This window comes from Hyalella azteca, unplaced genomic scaffold (genome assembly GCF_000764305.2).
Source record: "Hyalella azteca isolate HAZT.00-mixed unplaced genomic scaffold, Hazt_2.0.2 contig16561, whole genome shotgun sequence".
Classification (NCBI taxonomy): domain Eukaryota; kingdom Metazoa; phylum Arthropoda; class Malacostraca; order Amphipoda; family Hyalellidae; genus Hyalella; species Hyalella azteca.
The window spans coordinates 211756-233136 of record NW_025946378.1 but is presented as its reverse complement, the minus strand read 5'-3'; the positions used below and the strand labels follow the sequence as shown (position 1 = coordinate 233136).

Genomic DNA, 21381 nt, shown 5'->3' with positions numbered 1-21381 from the left:
CCGCTCGTTTGAAGTGACCGTTGATGCGTATTGTTCGGGGTTTGACGTTGTTGTCAAGGTTGTCGTGGAGCCAGTTGAGTTGATTGCGGATCTCGAGAAGTATCTCAATTGTAATTCTCTGAGACCTGGTCTGGTTGCTAGCTTGTCTCAGGTGGCAGGATAAACGGCTGCTCAATGTCGTAGTTGTTACTCCAATTACTCCGATGCAGTCAAAATAATGAAGAAGTCTACAACCTTCTTTGAAGCAAGATACATTAATATGGATATGGATTTATACATTAGTGGCAATGAATACAGCGGTAGTTACGTTAATACGGTAGGTATATGTGGTATATTGCGTAAACATAGCGTAAATATGGTTGATCCAATAAGCTCCAACATCATTATGCCTCGAGGGTAAATTATTGTTATTATATTATTTTTATATTATTTTTATATTATTTTTATATTATTATTATTGTATTATTATTATTTCTCAGGAGGAACCGGCACGGCACGACTGGTATTGTTTCGAGTGCCACCACGGGGGCGAGGTGCTAAGTTGCAGCAAGTGCTACCGTGTGTACCATGAACGATGTGTACTACCGCATGTACTGCAGCAAAGTGCTCTACTGCACCATCAGCAACTACTGCAGCTGCAGCAACAGCAGCAACAAGCAGCAGATCCTACAGCTGCTGCTGCTCTCATGATGGAGCCTCAGTTCGTATGCGGCGTTTGCCAGGTATTTTGTAATGCATTAATATCTGAATTGACAAGGAATTTAAAAGCAAAGAAAACGCCAAGCAAATTCACCATATCGATATTGAAAACGGTTCTCTATCCAGCTCCATCATCAGGTCAGAAAATTCACCATTTCTTAAAAAGGAAAACGTTTCGGAGACCAGCTCCATCATCAGTTCAAAACCTAAAACACAGGTACATGTACCTGTGTTTTAGGTTTTGGACACAGGTTTTAGGTTTTGAACACAGGTACATGTACCTGTGTTTTAGGTTTTGTTGAATTCGTTAGTAAAGAAACCTAAGAGGCTAAGAAGGCACCGCTGGTTTGAAAAATTAAACCATTAATGCGTTATCTGTTAGGTGTTTGTTGTATATAAAGAATATTATGTACATAGACTCAAGGTTATCTCATTATTAACGACTAGTGTTTTCATTGTTAAGTTATCGAACTACTGAAGAAACCTATCGACTATCGACTGCATAAATCCTATCGACTATCGACTGGCATGCGGTTGTTCAACGACCAGATGACCTTGAGATAAATTTTACAACGACTCTCGTGCCACACTATGAGACCTGGTGTATGCGCATTGCGCAACTCGAGTTCTGATTGCTTTATGTCACTCTCAAACATAGTGGCAAAGCAGAGAGTTTTTTAGACTCTCCCTCAAGTTCATTTTTGAGTCCTATAAGAGGACCAGTAAAGTATCATGGATACCAGCTTTATCATACTTTAGAAATTGGTTGAAATCTTGAGGCAGGGTGGCCCAGTGGTTAAAGTTCAGAGTACCAAGATTGGTGCGGAGAGGTGCGGGTTTGATCCCAGCTCTGTGCGCCAGTTTCTGGTCAGAATCGGCAAGGAGGCTGGGCGGTTGAGCATAGCAGAATTGTAGCAGTAAGTTGCAAGTTCGAAACCGCAAAATGCTGTGAATGTTCTGCGATGTTAAGAATCGGCAACAGGCCTACGGCCTAATAACGCTGAAACCGCTATTATTATATTATTATTAAAAATGAACTGATTCTAGAAAAGCTCTGGTTTGCCACTATGCTCTCAAAACACCACACTACACGCCAGCAACGATGAAATGTCACAAACATATGAAATGTCACAAAACCATATTCATTTAAAAGCCTTTAGAATTCAAATCTACAAAATCCCTGAATTCCAACACTGTGTGACTAAATTTGGCATATTGTGAGACTAATTCCTACAGCGCTTCAAACTCGTACTAATTCGTAATTCCGACGCCCTGTGTTGGAATTCCGACACTGTGTGAGCTGTATCGGAATACGACACAGCTTGGAATGAGCTTGATTAAAAAATTTCAAATTTTTCAACTAAGCTTTTAATTAAGAGCTATTCAGCTGACTTGCTTGCTTGATTTTTGTGAAGAAGCATTAGCATAAGTAAGATCTGAAAAACCTTGAAGAAGCTCAAGAAATTTAAAAATTGTTTGTCAATTGGAATATCTCTTTATTTGCAGCCAGGTATGTGGATCAGTTTGTGCCATTCCATTTGATAAGATTAATGTGCCTACAAAGTTATGGATGCATTGATTGCTAAGAATACTCTTCTAGCACAAAATTTTACGTGTCTTAATGAGTATTCAATGTGAAAAATAGCTTGATCTCCATGATTTGAAGCCATAAAAGTTTGACAAGGGATATTTAAAAGCAAAAGGTATTATGAAATCTGGGAGCTTGAAATTAAATTAAGGTTCATCAAGTAAGTTATTCATATTTTAACACATTATCCACATTGGCAATGTCATATTAAGGATAGCCACAGGTCAGTATTACTCAAGTATGAATGAAGCAGACTTGATACTGATCATCCTGACTGTGAAGTACCATCAACTGGGTGACTTCGGCCACACCTACAACAGAAACAAATGACAGCAAACAAAATGATAAGCATTGGCCAAAGTCACCCCGGTGGCCAAAGTCAACCCAGTCCCTTGGCCAACATTTGTTATTTTGTTTTGCTGCCATTTGTTTCTGTTGTAGGTGTGGACAAAGTCACCCCAGTTGACAGTAATGCCTTTAGTATTGAAAATTTATCTCCTATCTTATGAGCACATTAATTTTACAACTTTTAAATACTTTGCATTTAAATTATGTAATGTATACCGGTATGCAGTTAGTCTAGTTCCCCTTATCAACATATTTTTACTTCCCATGAACTTACCTTCAAGTCATCTAAGATGTAATAAATTGCTCGAAGCACAGTGTGTGAAACAGCAAGAATCAAGGCATAGTCTGCAGCATTGGTAGCTGTTGGTAGACACTTCTCATCTCTCCAGCTGTATACCAGCCTCTCCACCATCAGAGGCAGCCACATAATTATAGAAGTTAAAACCATTCCAAGATCCTGTGGACAGGAAATATCATCTATTATTCCATATAATTTGCATAGCAAGTTTGTCCCAAACCTAGATGTTGCCAAGATGACATTATTAATATTGTAAATGACATTAATATTGAACATTTATAGTATGATGGGAAAAATTCTATACTGCAAGTTTTTTGTAATGGAAATTTATCTTGTAATATAATTTTCATGCATCTCTTATTATTAGCACATTTTCTCATTAATGGAAAAAATGCACTATTGTGCTCGCCATGTCCGTCTGTCTGTCTGTCTGTCCATGACTTCACATTTTCGTCAACAAGAAAATGCCCTCTCTGTCACTCACTGCAGTGAGTATCGGTTATATTTTTAAGTTATTATCTTACTCTTGAAGTGTTGCTCATTTGATTCTGATGATGTAGCATAGATGCTCCTGAATTATTGTCAAGCTTCCTTGTAGGATTTTCTTGTCTTGTTTCTGAGGTTTCTGTCCATGCTTGATGCTGATGTTCCCTCTGCTGTATTCTTTGTGGTTCACTTCTCCTTCTCTCTGTTCTTGGTAATTTGACTGTTTTTGTGGTGAGAAGGAATAAGGAGCGCCCACAAAAGAACATTGCCAGAAGTGCTGGGATGCTATACACTATAAAAAATGCTGAAGTTGTGAAACCTTGAATGAAACTGTCCTGAAATAAATATAGTGATCATCAGTTTTCATCTTAAATTTGAAATTGTCATGTTCATGAAGCATATGTAGTATATATATCAGTAGCTGATGGCTGGTATGAGGTTCTTGAAATATTCAGTCTGCATATTATCTAGTTTGAAATTAGTTCTTTATGACATAAATACTGCTTGTCTTTTTAATAATGATGAGAATAGGGGCAGTTTTTACGATGCATATGTAGGTTATGATATACCGGTAGTGAGAACCTGATACCATGCATAGAATAAAGCTAATTAAATTGATAAGCATTAAAAATTATACAAGTTTGCGTAACTCACCTTCATGTAGCAAATAGAGACCACTATAGTTTCATTTTTTTCAATACTTGGATCCTGAACAATAATTTCATTGGGGATGGTGCTTGCAATATTCATTTCCATTGGAGTACTTGTACCTAATTGTTCATCTTGTGTTTCAATGATATCTGGTTCTTCTGTAATAAATGGCAAGTCTGAAAGCTCGGTTGTTGTTAACTCTTCATCAGAGATTGTAGTCAGCTCCTGAGAATAATCTTCAGTGGCGTCATTTGGACGCAAATCTACAAAACTCAGGTTACTTGCATCTCTTGGTGTTTGATAAATGGATTGGTTTCTGTGCTGTAAAAGCTGGTACAGCAAACTTGTGTTTGATATTGCAAAGCTGGTAAAGTCCAGCTGTCCTCCTGATTCAGATGGCTTGAGAAACACCCTAGGACTATCTGTTCTGGTATAGATAATTGAATTTTCAGTTGTTCTCTCATAGGGGCCTTGCATATGCCATTTTGTTTCATTTATATTCAATGTATTTGTTTCATTTCTGAAAATTCTATTTAAATCCTCAATATTAATCCCCATGGTCTGCAGTAACTCTTTTACTGCTATTAAATCTAGGCTTTGGGGATTAGTAGTGGCATAATGTTTGCTCAAATAACCATTATTTATATCTTGTCCATTATTTGCTACATTGATATCAACTTGATGTAATGGGTGCTGGTTATTCAGCATTTGCTGGTTAGTGTTGCTGTCATTATGGTGCTTCATTGCCAGTAGCTGCTCATGCGTCAGGTTGCCGGCCACCAGCCCCTGCACCAGTCCGATGATGAAGTTTTCCCTGTAGTCTGAGCTCCAGTCATTTTTTTGACTGTAAATGGCATCAAATTAGTATAGGTACCTATGAATTATAATATCATACAAATAATAATAATTTATATATTGTAATATATTCATATTAATAATATATTATATATTAATCAAATTTGTATATAAATTATATTATGAATATAATATGATTTAGATTTTATAATACGTATTAATAATATATTATTCATTGATAAATATGTAATTTTATAATTAATATTATAAAATTTGTGATGAAGATCTGATGCCATTATGCTAATGGAAAGAGAACCTTGGGTTTTTGGTGCCCTGTCTCCTCACATAAATAATTTTTGAGGAAAATTTGGCATTTTGACTATTTGGGAAATAGGTATATATTTTTTAAGTTGATGCTCTAACTCACCCATTGTACTGCCAGAGTTGTTGGATTAGGTCTCTTGGATCTCTCAGCTGCGGCTGGTTCATCTGTACTGCCTTGAGAATATTCAATCGCCACTCAAACGCTGTGTGCTGTCCTAGTCCTGCCTGTTGGTGAAATGTACACTCTATATGCAAGGCAGAAATGTGGCAAAGGAAAATAAATTACCAACGCGATGAGCAATGACTAGCTCAACAATCAAGATATTCCCTTCAGACATAGGGCGTTGAAAAATGAATTGATCACAAGTTTATTCCGTTAAAACTACGTTTATTCAATGTTATTTTAACGGCAGATTCCTGGATAAGTGGGTTGATTAGGAAATAGGGTTGCATTATGTTCGGAATCCTGATGGAAATGGATGATTCATTCCATTTTGGTGCTAGCTTGTAAATGATTATCATGGAAATGATCATGCAATCTATTTTTGTACAAGATTCAAGTTTATTTTATTTACATACTAATTAATAAATCAGGTTCAAATTAATTAATGATAAATAAATGAGGTTCAAATTAATTATTGATAAATAAATCAGGTTCAAATTAATCAATAATTAATAAATCAGGGATTCAAATCGCAGATACAGGCCGTTACTTCGCAATGCCAATGAATTTGTTGCAGATGTTTCACGGCTTAAGAAAGATACACTATTGTCCTGATGGATAAATAATGTAAATCCGGCTTACATTATCATGTTGACTGCTGCCCCAAGCCGTAAGGAAGAAGATGGCAGCAATGCCCCACCCAACGCCCGTAATAAGCTTGGGCAGACCTTTGACAGTCCCAATACTTGAGGTGTTTTGTATGCTTGGTCCTGTGGAGGTAGCGTCTGTTGCCGAGGTAGACAAGAGTAGCGACGTGCTCTTGTGGCTGTCCATCGACATGCCCGCTATACAATACAACGTGCATTAATTTTTTCAGCTGATGAACCGTACGCATATTCATTGTTTACTACGTTATAGAGATGCGACAACAGTGAATCGTATATTGACCGGTGATGGTCGTATTCTACAGTAATGCTCGTGATACGCCCGCTATACCACAAAACGTGCATTAATTTTTTCGACTGATGAAGCGTACGCATATTCAATGTTCACTACGTTATGGAGATGCGACAACAGGGAATCGTACATTGATCGGTGTTGGTCGTATTTTACGGGAATGCAGGTGAAAAATTAAAATGATTTTCTGAACTGTGATGAGCTTTTGATTCTTGTAATTATAAAGCGATGGTGTTTTGCCAAATTTTTTTATGAACGCGAAAAATGAGGTCGCATCGAAAATAATATTTATTGGTTAGTTAGAATATTTAAAGTAGGCATTGCGTAGTTGTGTACGAGTTCCTCGTAAGCAATGCTGACCCATAATGAAGGTATGGCAGAGCGCGAGCAGCAGCAGCGACAGGGTGAGCAGGTAGCGGCTGCAGCTGCTGCTGTAGCGTTCACTGCTGAGCTGTAGGCCTCCATCGCATGTCATGGCCAGGCCTGCGATTAGAGAAATGAATGGGTTTTATTGCCACAAATACTGGTACATTGTTCTTATTGTAGCAGTTATACGTCCTTTTGCTGGGTGATACTGAGTCATGATTCAAAAAACGATATCTTACGAATGTAGGATATTGTAAGACAGACATTTCAAATATCGGGCTTAGGCATATTAATTCTGAAAAACGTTATTAATCATGAAATAACAATTAATAAAAATTTTCAACTCCATGCAACACAGATATACTCGTGAGAACGAGTACGACTAAGCTAACTTCAGTGCAAAATATTCAAGCGAAAAATAACACAAGTTTTAAGAATTTTTTGACTCGTGAGAACGTGTTCGACTAAGCTAACTTCAGTGCAAAATATTCAAGCGAAAAATAACACAAGTTTTAAGAATTTTTTGACTCGTGAGAACGTGTTCGACTAAGCTAACTTCAGTGCAAAATATTCAAACGAAAAATAACGTAAGTTTTAAGAATTTTTGCTTAAGCCTTAGAGTTTTACTCTTTCCCACCTGTGAGTACACTAGCGACGCAATCACTTGTGATGTAGAACGACCGAGGCGGGGTGACGTAGTTTGACGACGTTGCGTAGGGCGAGTGATGCATGTACACCACACAGATGGTGTTCACTGCCACTGAAACACTGCCTATCACCACACTCAGAGTCGCACTTGTCAAACTCATCATTTTTTTGGAACTGATGACTAATTATTGCTGTGTAATTTAGCTTCCAGTTCAATGATAGTAAATCGGAATAGTGCGAGGTGGAGGAACTTTCTTTAGCCTTAACGCAAACGTCTAATTTGCACTGTGTGTATCTTACCTAGTTTGGATTTTTTTTATAGCGCAGTTCAGGCGAGAAATGTGTAATTTCAAACATAGTGAGGCTGAAGGAATCGGTGACTGGAATTTTGATCTTTTTCTCAAGACTTATATAAATGAAGTTTTTGTATTAGTATCAATACAATAATACTACATGCTGGTGAGTAAAGATCTGAACCCTGACTAGCAATGTATGAAAACTTGTAACGCGCTCGAGGTAGACACCCGTCTGCGGTAGCATTGCTCGTGCATCGACCTGGCGCTACCCGCATGTCCCGATGAGCCGCTGTAGGTCCTGCATATTCTGGCTGGAGTGCTGCTTTGGCTTTTTCCTTTCTTATCGAACGCTTGTAGCGACACCTACGACCGTAGCCTATTATCAAACATACTTAAGTACACGTATAACGGCCTAAGTACGCGTAGCGACCGATTCCTCATCTGTGTTCGGTGGGCTTAGCATTATCTCGGAATGTTGTCAGTGATAGGCGATGGTGGTACGAACTCGTAAAGTTGTTGATGGTCTTGTGATAAAAAAATGTTTCAGTCACATTTCTTGTGGCGATTGTCCTCTCTTTAGGCGAAAACAAATTAAAAATTGAATGTTGTTAAATTCTAGTCGCAAGGAAATTGCCGAGTTTCACTCCTCTCACTTACATTCTCCCTAGGCAACTAAATTTTGTACGTTTTCTCCATGCCTCTCATCCATCGCAATGACGTACTACTGATATATCAGATTATTGGTGAAAGTAGATTGCCCGTATGTACGATGTGGGTCAACGTCACTAACATATAGTTATTACTTGTATTCCATGTATTTTCCGGTCTTGATATAATTTCAAATTAGAGAGCGTGCTCTTGATTGAAGGGTCCCAAGCTTACGATAGCATGTTCGAATTTTTTGCCTTCATTCATGTACTTTCCAGCGATTAAATTTGTAACTTGCAGTCATCTTAAGAAAAGTATAAAAATGATCATATCATTTTAATAATAAAAACCCATTTTTCTGCCGGAAAATTTTTCACGGATATAAAATTATCATTACCAAAAACTTTGAATTCGTTTTGGATACAGTTTCTCTGTGACAAATACTTTCATTTTGATAAATTCTAATACTAATCTCTTCTTTTTTTCAGATACTCTTCATAATCATGTGTATATCCAGTTTTTAATTATCCGTGTGTGATGTTTTATTGTACGTATCATTAGAAATTATTAATAAACCTATCGGTAGCAAATGTACGAAACTCGGTGTGAGTCATAAGTGCTTTTTGTAAATACGTTAAGCCTGCACCTTCAAACGAACGAATATCTCCTACGTTAATATTATCAGAAATTTCTTGTTAGCAGAATACCAAATATTCTAGAACCCCATCTGATTACGATAATACTCAACGAATTTAATCTCTCGTGATTAATAATTTATGGGGACATATGATTGTACCAGAGTGAGCACGGCTACTGAATCTTTTTGCTCGATCAGAAGAGTATTTGAAAGATCGGAATCTCAGCGCGCAACAGAAGACGATCCGCATCTTCTCCAATAAATGCAAGAGGAAAGGACGTAAGTGTGATGGATATGATGGAGAAGCCGAGGATATTGTTTTCTCGTCTATTGAATTGCTCAACTGAGCGGGAATGATTGATTTAGTCCTGGAACCTCTGTAACAGCCGTCAAAATTCAAGCCGTGCTCTAGCCAATTGCTGCCGTGTTCTAGCCAATTGCTGCCGTGTTCTAGCCAATTGCTGCCGTGTTCTAGCCAATTGCTGCCGTGTTCTAGCCAATTGCTGCCGTCTTCACGATGCTGTCTGCACCAGTCCCTGTCTACGCCAGCTCGTGTCGGCGCAGTTCGGAGGCGATTGTGTGCCAGCAACTCTGGGATGGCATCACAGTCATCAGGAACCATAAGCAGTTGCCTTCATTTGATCGCATACGGCGATATATGACACGCACATACAACATGGAAGTCAGTGAGTAGCAAAATCTGTTCAATACTTGTAAGTTCGGGAAATGGTAATGGTTTTTATGAAGCTTGTTTCGAGTTACGTACAGTGGAAACGTATCAATTCTATTGAATATTTTGTATGAGGATAATATATAGATGATTGGTGAAATAAATTAAATAGTGACGGATGTAAACCATAACTTTTTCTTATTTTGTATGGCGTTTGGTTTCACCTTCAGTCCATTATGCACTATACTATTGTTACCTGATTTTAATTTACATTGAGAATGTTTTTGTAATTTTGAATTTACTAGAGTGAAATAACTCAAACGAAGAATTACCTACATTTGGAAGGACGCAATTTTTCCTTTTTTGCCTTCCTTTACCGTTCGTTCTCTGTATGAATTCTTGTATTATAACTGCTGAAGATGTTGGATGCTAACATGTCATGGTTAATGTCATGTAGGTAATATAATGTAATATGTAATGTAATGTTAATGGATGCCCTCATGTCTTATGATTAATTGCAGAGGAGATAGAACGTCACTTGGATGAATGTGCGTCTGACAACCTCATCGCCATCACGCGCAAGCTGGGCCAGAAAGGATCCAAAGTTGGCGTCGAACAAGAGGGGTTTCGGCTTCCTATGCCTCCTGTCAGTATACGAGCCTCCTTATTTTTGTTATTATATTTATATTTTTGTTGTTATTATATTTATATTTTCGTTCTTATTATATTTATATTTTCGTTGTTATTATATTCATATTTTCGTTATTATTATAGGTATATATATTTTTGTTGTTATTATATCTATATTTTCGTAGTTATTAGTAATATACCCTATATAGTACATTTTTTCGTTCGGCGTGACCGAACGATAACTTTTTATGTTTGATTATTCTACAGTGTATAATATGGTTCAGCGCATGAATAGCAATTTGTCGTTTGGATATTTGCTATTTGATGGGAACATGTAAGGATAATGTGCATAGATATGGATTTCAACACGGGTGGTTAATGGCCAGAGAATTCGTCAATTTAAATTTTTAACACAGGTACATGTACCTGTGTTTTAGGTTTTGGACACAGGTTTTAGGTTTTGAACACAGGTACATGTACCTGTGTTTTAGGTTTTGAACTGATGATGGAGCTGGTCTCCGAAACGTTTTCCTTTTTAAGAAATGGTGAATTTTCTGACCTGATGATGGAGCTGGACTCCAAAACGTTTTCAATATCGATATGGTGAATTTGCTTGGCGTTTTCTTTGCTTTTAAAATCTTGTGAACTTGCTATATAAGCAAACTGATACGTAATATAAGTACCTTAATTGAGCATTAGTAGGTTACTAAGAACCTTGAGTAGGTAGTAACTTCTGGTAAAATATTTATCACACTTTTAGGACTTTGCGCATCAACTGATGATATAAGGGGAATTTTTCTTACATTTACCAGAATAGAGTAGATAATTGTTTGCCGGTCAATATTTAACAAAATTGTTTTCCGGTTAATAAGTTCTGTTTAATCTAATATTTTGCAGTTTTTTCCCAACAAGTTCTGGACAAATTTTGCATAGCTTCCATTTTTCAAGTTTCTGTTGAGACTGCAATTCTTATAACTTTTCCCATCTTTTAGACCCAAATATATATACCAGATATTTTAATAAAGAAAATAGCATTAGAAAATAGAATATAACGGGTGTTATAAAATATTTCTTTTGAAATCTCTCTTGTTATTATGTCGATATCATTCTAGACTCTAGAGCATAGAGCTCGTGGGAGCTTTCCAATTTTCAAAAAATTGTTGTGCTAAGAAAACAATTACTTGAATTTCTTGACATGCTGATATGCTGTTTGGATCTGTGTTAGTAGATCAGTAGTATCATGATCAGTATGATGATCAGGAGTATCATTAATCATTGTTTTAGAGGTTGATATCACAAGCGTTTAATTGTAACTGAATCAGGTCCTATTCAATAAAATAATTTATTAATTTTTACACTGTTTTGCTAAACATTTTTGGCTAAGAAATTTCTCCTCAAAAATAAGCATACCGGTACTAGAATTATTTCTGAACCATATTACATTTGCTAACTTCTAAGACCAATTAAATGTTGAAAGCTGTTTACTTCATTACATTTTCTAACATTAAAACCAATTATATATTGAAGGCTGTTTACTTATCAGAAACGCATGTTGGCTCGAGCTGCTGCCAAGAACGGGCTGAGCAGGGAAGAGCTAAACGCTCTGCTTGCCTTCACTGTAAACAAGCTCAGGGACAGAGTGAGTCGTGTTCTGTTCCCACTGTTATCACTTCCTATACTCTCTTTCACTATTATCACAGATTTTCTAGCATTTTTTTATAAGACATTCTTACATTTGTGTTATACAAATCGTATTAGCATTGTCATTTGTTAGGTAGCACTATTATCACAGATTTTCTATCATTTCTTTCTAAGATGAGATATTCTTACATTTGTGTGTAACAAATCGTGTTCTCATTATTAGCACTTCCTATACTTTCTTTCACTATTATCACAGATTTTCTATCATTTCTTTATAAGACATTCTTACATTTGTGTGTAACAAATCGTGTTATGTTCTCAGTATAGCACTACCTATACCTTCTTTCACTAGTATTATCACAGATTTTCTATCATTTCTTTATAAGACATTCTTGCATTTGTGTTATACAAATCGTGTTATGTTCTCAGTATTAGCATTTCCTATACTTTTTTTCACTGTTTTCACAGATTTTCCATCATTTCTTTCTAAGATGAGATATTCTTACATTTGTGTATAACAAATCATGTTCTCACTATTAGCACTTCCTATACTTACTTTCACTATTATCACAGATTTTTTATCATTTCTTTATAAGATGAGATATTCTTACAATTGTGAATACAAATCATGTTCTCACTATTAGCACTTCCTACATATACTTTCTTTCACTGTGTCTGTTTCACAAATTTCTAGCATTTCTTTCTAAGATAAGAAATTCTTAAATTTGTGTTTTACAAATCGTGTTATGTTCTCAGTATTAGCGCTTCCTCTGCTGTCTTTTGCTATAATCACTGATTTTCCTTTCAACTACAGTCTATTATGCAGGACAGAGAAAATCTTTTCTAAGATGAAACTTTCATGTATTCGCATCGTCCAATTTATTATAAGGAAATAATGTGTTAGTTATTGTAGCTCTTGTAATTCAATACCATCTTGTTGGATCAATCATCTTTTTGGTCATTGTGTTCTACATCTAAGCCTTGTATTAATTCTTATTACATATGATGCTGGATATTTTAATATAAGTGCTTCTCCTTTGTGGCAGTGGTCTTGTGTAGCACGTTATGTTTTAATCGTTATTTGGCCTTCTTACCTACAACATACTTTATTTCTTCTACTTTTGTGTTACGTTTTCCATAAACATCTATTCCAGCGATGTAGTTATTGCCATGAAGCTTTGTGTTTTATTTATTTATGAGGTGCATAGAAACCGTTCTCCAGTTCGTCTAATTTAAGTAACTTCGTCTAATGCTGCATTTCATTATGCTTCAATTTTTAAATAACTTTGACTACTTGAACGAAAATTAGAGCAAATTAAAGTGAACATGTTAGCTGTTAACCTGAAGATGTTTAGATGGAATTCCATATAATATGCTGTGGAATATTTTATTTTAATCTATGAGAACACGCAGTAAACTTTAACGGTCAACTTTTTATTGCAGCTCCCAGCAAATCTCATGGAGCGATCCGTGCCCGCCGTGGGGCAGAAGCCTGGTGAGTTGAGGGCATTAAATAAAAATTCAAATGTCATTAAATAACATTTGAATACTTCAATTTATTATTTTTAATTAGGTTCATTAGTCATTAGTGAAGAACATGGATAAGATGTTGAAATAGCCTCATCTCACAACCTTGCATTCGTGATAAATGTAAATGAATAGTAACTCAATTATGCAATAAATTTTTTTCCAAAACATATAATTCGGTGAAAAATTATTGCTTATTATTCCCGTTTACACGCGAAATTAAAAAAAAACACTCCCGTCAGGCGCCGAGAGTTCGACTTCTTCTACCTCGACATCCTCAGGAAATTCCAACCCTGCCTCTGCAACCCCAAACTCCATACAACCCCCTACAACATCCCCAGGTGGGGGACCAGCTCCCCCCTCAGCCGGGTCCATCAGTGCCAATAATGGCATGAATTTACACAGTAATTTCGGTAGTGAGCCTTGGCGAGCACAGCTTCTGCTGCATCATCACATGGACTTGCCAACCATGGAGAGGAAGACGCATGATAACAGATATCGTACAGCGGCAGATCTCGAGATCGATGCCATGACTATAGTGCACAACGTGTGTATCTACCATGGCTGTGAGTCTGGGGGATGGTTACTTCTATTGTGTTATGCTTAGGAGGGGGGTTGAGCTTAGGAGGGGGGTTGAAATTACTAGTATTACTATTGTGTTATGCTTAGGAGGGGGGTTGAGCTTAGGAGGGGGGTTGAAATAACTAGTATTATTTTTCGGGTCCTGGTGGTGCTTGCATCAGATGGTTGCAATAATTAGTATTATTATTCGGTTCCTGGAGGTGCTGATGATGTGGACCGTACGTAATTATTATTATTTTTTATTATTCATATCATGGTAGCAGTGTTTATCAGGTGGTCGTAATTATCATTATTATTCGGGTCTTGGTAGCAGTGCTGATCAGGTGATCGTAATTTGTATTATTATTCTATGGAGTGATAATCGTGGCGTCTGTATCAACAAAATTTGTCTGCGCCAATGCAAGTGAAAAAATATTATTGTGTTGAAACGATAGCATGTTACTCTCACTTGTAATTTTAGGAGCATTGGACCATTTGCCATCAAATACATTAATCATTTTCAATTCTGCTTGTAAATCTTCTCCTGGTTCCAGGAGTTACTTGATTTCTAGATGCAGCTTCCAGACTAAGATTTCAAGATTAGTTCTCTGTAAGATTAGTTTTTACCATGTGCAGCAAGAGTTCTAGATACAGCTTACTGACTAAGATTTTAGGATGAGTTCTCTGTAAGATTAGTTCTTACCATGTGCAGCAAGAGTTCTAGATACAGCTTACAGGCTAGGATTTTAAGATTTGTTCTCACCTTGTGCAGCGAATAGCAGCATTGCTGAGAGCGCCCGAGTGTTCCTTCGGGAGGTGCAGCACTGTCTGCTGGAGCTACAGGTCTGCACAGACTGCTACCGCTGGCAGTTCTGCTCTGAAGATCCCTACTGGTTCTGCAGACCATGTAACCCTCCTCACAGACTAGTCTATGCCAAGCAAAAGGGCTTCCCTTATTGGCCTGCCAAAGTATGTACCGTACTCTCGTTTTTATTTTTAAGAGGTATTTTTACCGTTATTCTGTTGACATTGAAATTTCCCTTACTAATCCAAGCAAGATTATTGATATATAGCAAGATTGTTGATATATACATATACCTATATATATATATATATATATACCTATAAGATTATTGATATATTGGTAGTCTGTCTGAAATATCTAATGGATAATCTTTGTTTTGTACTGAATTAAAATTAATCATGTAATATGTGACATATTTTTATTTTGTTGATTAGTTATTGAGTAATTAAATTACCTATGTTATCCAGGTGATGAGAGAAGGTGCATCGAGCTGCGATGTTCGGTTTTTTGGAAGTCAACATCAGCGCGCCATCATAGACATCTCCCTCATTAAACCCATCACTGCCAGCGCACAACTCCTACAGGTCCTTAATTTATTCCTATAGGTCCTATATATTGCTCCTACAAGTTCTTACTTTTATTCCTATAGGTACTATATTTTGCTCCTACAAGTCCTTAATTTTATACATATAGGTCCTATATTTTGCTCCTACTTGTTCTTACTGTTATTCTTATAGGTCCTATATTATGCTCCTACAGGTCCTTTATCATTTCAAACGTGATGCTGGCATGTTTGAAATCGAATCTCCTTCCCTCATTTGTTGTCGTCTGTTTGATGAAGTTCGAGGGTTGATTTATACCTGGATCCGTCTAATTTGCTTTCTTAGGTGTAGTTGAACGTTTTATTTCTATTGTTCTTTTTTAATATTCCGTTGCCTGTATTTAAAGTCTTGTGTTTCTTGTTTACAGACTTCTCTATATTTTTTTAGGAGTGTAGGACATGCATATATTATAAGAATTAATGTATCTAATATTTATACTGAGCTATCACATATTTTTCAATGGAGTTGTCTTTGAAGAACAACAAGTTTTTGTTCATGTGAAAGCCTTTTATCTTCATCGAGGTCTTGCAGCGTAAACTAGTACATTTTAAATTTTTTTATGCCCTATGATTTCTCGTGAAATAACTGAATCTAATCATGCAGATCAAGAAGACGTCTGCGTACACGAAGGCAATGGAAGAACTCAAGCACCACCAAGAACTGCTTGGTGGTGGTGATGCTAACCTTCTACCTCCTCCTCCTCCCCCACCTCTACCTCCCCAGCAGCAGTCCAGACCTAACAAACACCGAGAAATAACAGACCAAACAGACAAACTTGTATCGGGATGTTCTAGCAAACATTCGCCTGAACAAACGAGTGATCCTCGGCTAGAACAGCAAAGTTCCTCGAGTTCTTCTCTGATTACTCGTGAAGATTGGGAGCAACACCAGCAGCAGCTGCAGCATCAGTTCCAGCAGCAGCAGCAACAACAGTATCATGGCAGCTATATCGAGTCTGCAGCTCTGCAGCAGCAATATCAGGCTGCTACCCTTGCCTCCCAACAGCTGCATCACGCTGACTACAGGTGACCAAATTTTATAATTAGATAGTCGCTTTTTAGCGAATTTTTTCATTTATGGAAAAAAAGGCGCTATTGTGCTCGTTATGTCCGTCCGTCCCTCCGTGACTTCACGGACGGACGGACGAGAAAATGCGCTCTCTGTCACTGCAGTGAGCACTGATCTACTTTTTTTCTATTATCTTCCTTGAGTTTCACTTTCTGAAGGAAACATTTTCCTATTTATGTTGATTTTTTTCTCGAGTGAAATAATTAAGTAGGTAGTTATTTTATTCCATGAGAAATGCTTTCAGCAAATTTAGCTGTTGAACATTTTTTTATTGTCAGCTGCTAAGAGTTAAGATTATGTTAAGCCCCCAATTACCTACTCTAGTAATAACGTCTCGTCACTATGACGCAGCTGCCTTGAATTCAAGCAATGGTGATATTGTTTGCTTGGTCCAGCCACCAATTAATATAAAATTTGCTGCTTGTCACAGGAAAGATCAGAGCGCCGTGGCTTCTTCCGACAGCGGCGTCAAGAAGGAGAAATCCGTGAGTATTTGGCTTTCAAAATTATCTCAATTTTGGACCGTTGATTATTAAATTTTAATAATCAATTTAGCCAACGTTACATCAGAGCTGCTTAAGGATCTATACCGTACAAGAAGTTAACTATTCTTTCTTGCCACATCTCAAGAAGCATGAATTGTTTCAAATCAATTGTATAAATTGAATTATTTGCTTTGTTACAGTCTAAATTTGATCGATGTGAAAGTTTAGTTGTGATTTGCATCAAACCTTTCTTCTCAAATAACTTACGTTCTTATCACTAGATTTGAAGGAAATCTGAAAAATGATTTAAAATTTTACCAATTGAACTGTCAAGGTTTAGCTTATTTATTTAATTGATTTCAATTAAGCAGTACTATTAATCATGATCGGAAAAGTATCAATAACTAAAATAAGTTTCCTCTTTGCAGCCAACTAAACATAAGCTCGTCGCTGACAATTGCACTAACGAAGATCATAGCTTAGAAGACGCAAGACAAATCAGAGAAGAAGAAAGAGGAGACGGTGAAGAGCGAGACGAAGCAATGACAGGTAAAGAGCGAGAGCGAGGAGATGGACGAGAAGAAGAGCCTGCGTCTGAAGTGGAAGAGAAGAAGAGCGACGATGAAGCTCCTCTTCCAGCCTCGTCGCCTGTCACGTCTTCGTGCAAGGCTGGCAGTGCAAAGGTAGCTCACTGCTACGTTTTTTTAAAATAACAATCACAATTACTATATTTTATTTGAATTCTACAGTGCTAAATACAATTAATCACAATTAATGTACCTATGCTTGCGTCTGCAATATTATAAATTATCATACTGTAAATTACTAAGTATTTCTTAGAGACCAACACTATTCTCATTGATATCTTAGGAAATTAATATTCAAGCTATTGAAATGTACCAGCATTCCAAAAATGTAGGTACTACATTAACGTAATCACATTTATTGTCGCCATCCTCCTCTTGCAGCCTACACATGTTCTCCAAATATTTTTAACTTTTTTATTCATTTTACTCAATCAGAGCCACGATTGCTGCCATTGACAATCATTGCAATCATCACCTGTTCTGTCATAAGCCACGCCAATGACGCCATTACTAACATCCCCCTTATTCAGAATCACTGCGTTGATTCTGAATCACTTTGGTGTACCAAAATGTGCGAGTTTTACTAGTTATAATAAATTATATCTTTTCCTTTGACTTGAAAACACCGCTTAAAAGTCAGATCCTTAACATCCTTTTTGAATGTCTTTTTAAGTCCATTTTAAATGAATATTTGTAAAAAAATATAACTCGGTACTCTACAATCAGTGACAGAGAGAGCACTTTCTCAAAATCGACGAAAACGTGAAGTCACGGACGGACGGATGGACGGACATGATGAGCACAATAATGCATTTTTTCCGTAAATGAGAAAATGGGCTAAAATGTCTAACTTAATGACTCAAGCCGTGCGCTTTGCCTAACCCTTGACTGTGTTGGTGTGCAGAGCGGCTGCTCGTCGGACAGCAGCGGCAGAGACGACGTCGTGTCATCGTCTTCCCAGGAGCCTGCCAGACGCTCTCTCTCCGTACAGACCCCCCAGCATCTCCTACAGGTATTGCCTCTTGGAAATTACTTGTATTTATTCAATGTCATAAATTCCGCGTCGAGATTTTAGCTAAATATTTCTGACCCTGCAGCACCTACTGCAGTACCGATGTCTACTTTCTCTTGCTCAAGTTCTTACTGGAAAATACTTGTATTTCTTTAATCTTATAAATGCAATGTTAGTATTTTAGCATAACCTTTGTGCTGGTACCAGCCTGCACTTCCAGGTAGGTATTGCTTACTCTTCCTCACTCGTGTCTTCTTTTTCATTTCATTTAGCCCCTTTTTTGTCAAAAAATATAACTCAGGACTCACTGCAGTGAGTGACAGAGAGCGCATTTTCTCGTCGACGAAAACTTGAGGTCACGGACGGACAGACGGACTTGGCGAGCACAATAGTGCATTTTTTCCATAAAAGAGAAAATGCGCTAAAAAGGGGCTAAGCACATCTAGAGGCAACTGATCATTTATAACGTGCAATAACTGTGCATTAACTGAAAATACTTACATTTCTTTAATCCAATAAAATAATGTTATCGTAAGATTTTAGCATAATCTTTGTGCTTGTACCAGGCCGCGCTGGAGGACCTGGAGAGCCATCAGCTGCAGCAGGAGGGCAAGGGTGGCAGTGACAGCACTTCCCCAACCATCAGTCGGCTGCTGGACCAGGTTATTGAAGAACGCTACGTAATACATGCATTGTATGATTAATAGTTACGTTACGGAGCGTTTTAATTTAGGTTTTGAGTCACGGTCACCGAAGGCTTTTTAGCGCATTTTCTCATTTATGGAAAAAAGGCGCTATTGTGCTCGTCAAGTCCGTCCGTCTGTCCGTCCGTGACCACGTTTTCGTCGACGAGAAAATGCGCTCTCTGTCACTCACTGCAGTGAGTACTGAGTTATATTTTTTGTATTTATTGAATCGACTCCAACAAGGATACTGTTCCTTAACCCTCTACCGCCTGACATGAGTAACCGGAGCAATATTGTCACGCGCCTACTTCCCAAAAAGGATACGTTCTAGTGAGCGCAAAATGACTTGCACTGATGGTTGCCGCCACGTACGGCAACTTTAAATGTTCTCTGTTGCGTACAGACGTCCTCAGGTTGCTACACTCAATAATTTACTTATAATTTTAGTTGAAAGTTATCTTCCCGGAGAGTGATATATACGGCGGTAGAGGGTTGAATATGCATCCTTTAAAACGTAACACGTGACGTCAAAAAGATGGAAACGCTTTGCTCCAGACGATAAGGGACAGCTCTATAGCATACGCTCCCTCCTGTCATGAGGTTACTGAACTTGTTGTTCTGTTCAGCTAGGTTGTTCAGTTCAAAGGTTGTTCTGTACAGCTATAAACTCTGATTTGATTCACCGAAGAAAAATTCCTCCTCTAATGTAATGCCTCCGTATTATTAATCTTGACCTTTTTTTGACGGTAACTCTAGTAGCCTGTCTTTTAGGTGCTAATAACATTTATTGTTGGCAATGTAGGCGTAAAAAGGCGTTAAGCAAATCTATAGACAACTGGTAATTTTCAGCGGTAACTCTATTAGCCTGTTTTTTTATGCTTATAACATTTATTGTTGTCAATATACTGGTAAAAAAGGGCTAAGCACATCTACAGGCAACTGATAATTTATAACGTGCATTTACTGTGCATTAACTGATTGAATAATTATAGATACGCACGGAAACGACGTGTTCTGGTTCCAAGAACCGCAGCGTGGGAGCATCGCTGCGTAAGGTGGAGCGAGAGTTTGAGCGCATGAAGGAGGAGTACCGCGCCAAGCTGGCCACCCTCGAGGAGACGCACAAGCAGCACATCCGCGACACCAAGCGCAAGCAGTGGGTTAGTGGCTCTTCTTATTTCTGCTAATATGCCACGAGAGCCCTTTAATAGGATGATACTAAGGTAGTATTGTCCAGCACAAGCAGCACATCCGCGACACCAAACGAAAGCAGTGGATTAGTGGTTCTTCTTATTACTACTAAAATGCCACATGTTGAGACCTTTAATAGGTTGATACTAAGGTAGTATTGTCCGCATCTACAGTGAGCACAGGCAGCACATCCGCGACACCAAACGCAAGCAGTGGGTTAGTGGCTCTTCTTATTTCTGCTAACATGCCACGAGAGACCTTTTTATAGGATGATACTAAGGTAGTATTGTCCGCATCTACATTGAGCACACGCAACATATCCGCGACACCAAACGAAAGCAGTGGATTAGTGGTTCTTCTTATTACTACTAACATGCCACATGTTGAGACCTTTAATAGGTTGATACTAAGGTATTGTCCGTTCTAGGGCTGCATCTACAGTGGGACCGGTCTTTCTTGTACATTTGTCTATATAATTGTCTGTATATGCAGTATTGTCCTGGTACAGTTCTTATGTGAATGGCTTTGAATGCTTGCTCAGTAATTTGTATGTTTGCGAGATGTACGAGAGTGAGGCGATATATCACTGCTGCTGGAACACTGCCTACTGTTCAATTGTTTATTTCAGTGCTGGACGTGTGAGAGTGAGGCGATATATCACTGCTGCTGGAACACTGCCTACTGTTCTACGGACTGCCAGCAACAGCACTGGCATAAAGAACATAAGAAGCTCTGCCGCAGGAAGAGATGAAGTGATAGGCGTCATACGGCGGTCTATTTTCTCTGAAGTTAAAGTGGCCACTTAATAAAATTGTTATCTCGTGTCGTGACTAGGACGTTTTAAGTTCATAGAAGAGATTTGGATATGATGCTTATGTTTGTAATTGTTATATGTTAGAGCATGACAACTTATTTAATTGATAGGTTATCAAGTGTCAACTTCGATAAAGTAAATGACGTAAACCAGTGGTTCCCAAACTTTTTCAGGCTGGCGCCCCCTTTGGCTCCCCAG

At 37.8% G+C, this 21381-nt stretch overlaps 1 protein-coding gene across 1 annotated transcript; it reads left to right on the top strand.

Moving 5' to 3' along the window:
- Positions 1-473: 473 nt before the first annotated feature.
- LOC108676808 (zinc finger MYND domain-containing protein 11) lies at positions 474-21381 on the top strand. The gene is made up of 13 exons (XM_018164945.2): positions 474-722; positions 11748-11843; positions 13289-13340; positions 13615-13938; positions 14706-14902; positions 15206-15322; positions 15944-16365; positions 16839-16893; positions 17322-17576; positions 18385-18492; positions 19059-19154; positions 20171-20338; positions 20998-21381. The coding sequence occupies exons 1-13, from the start codon at positions 687-689 to the stop codon at positions 21118-21120; spliced, it is 2049 nt and encodes a 682-aa protein (XP_018020434.2). The 5' UTR covers positions 474-686; the 3' UTR covers positions 21121-21381.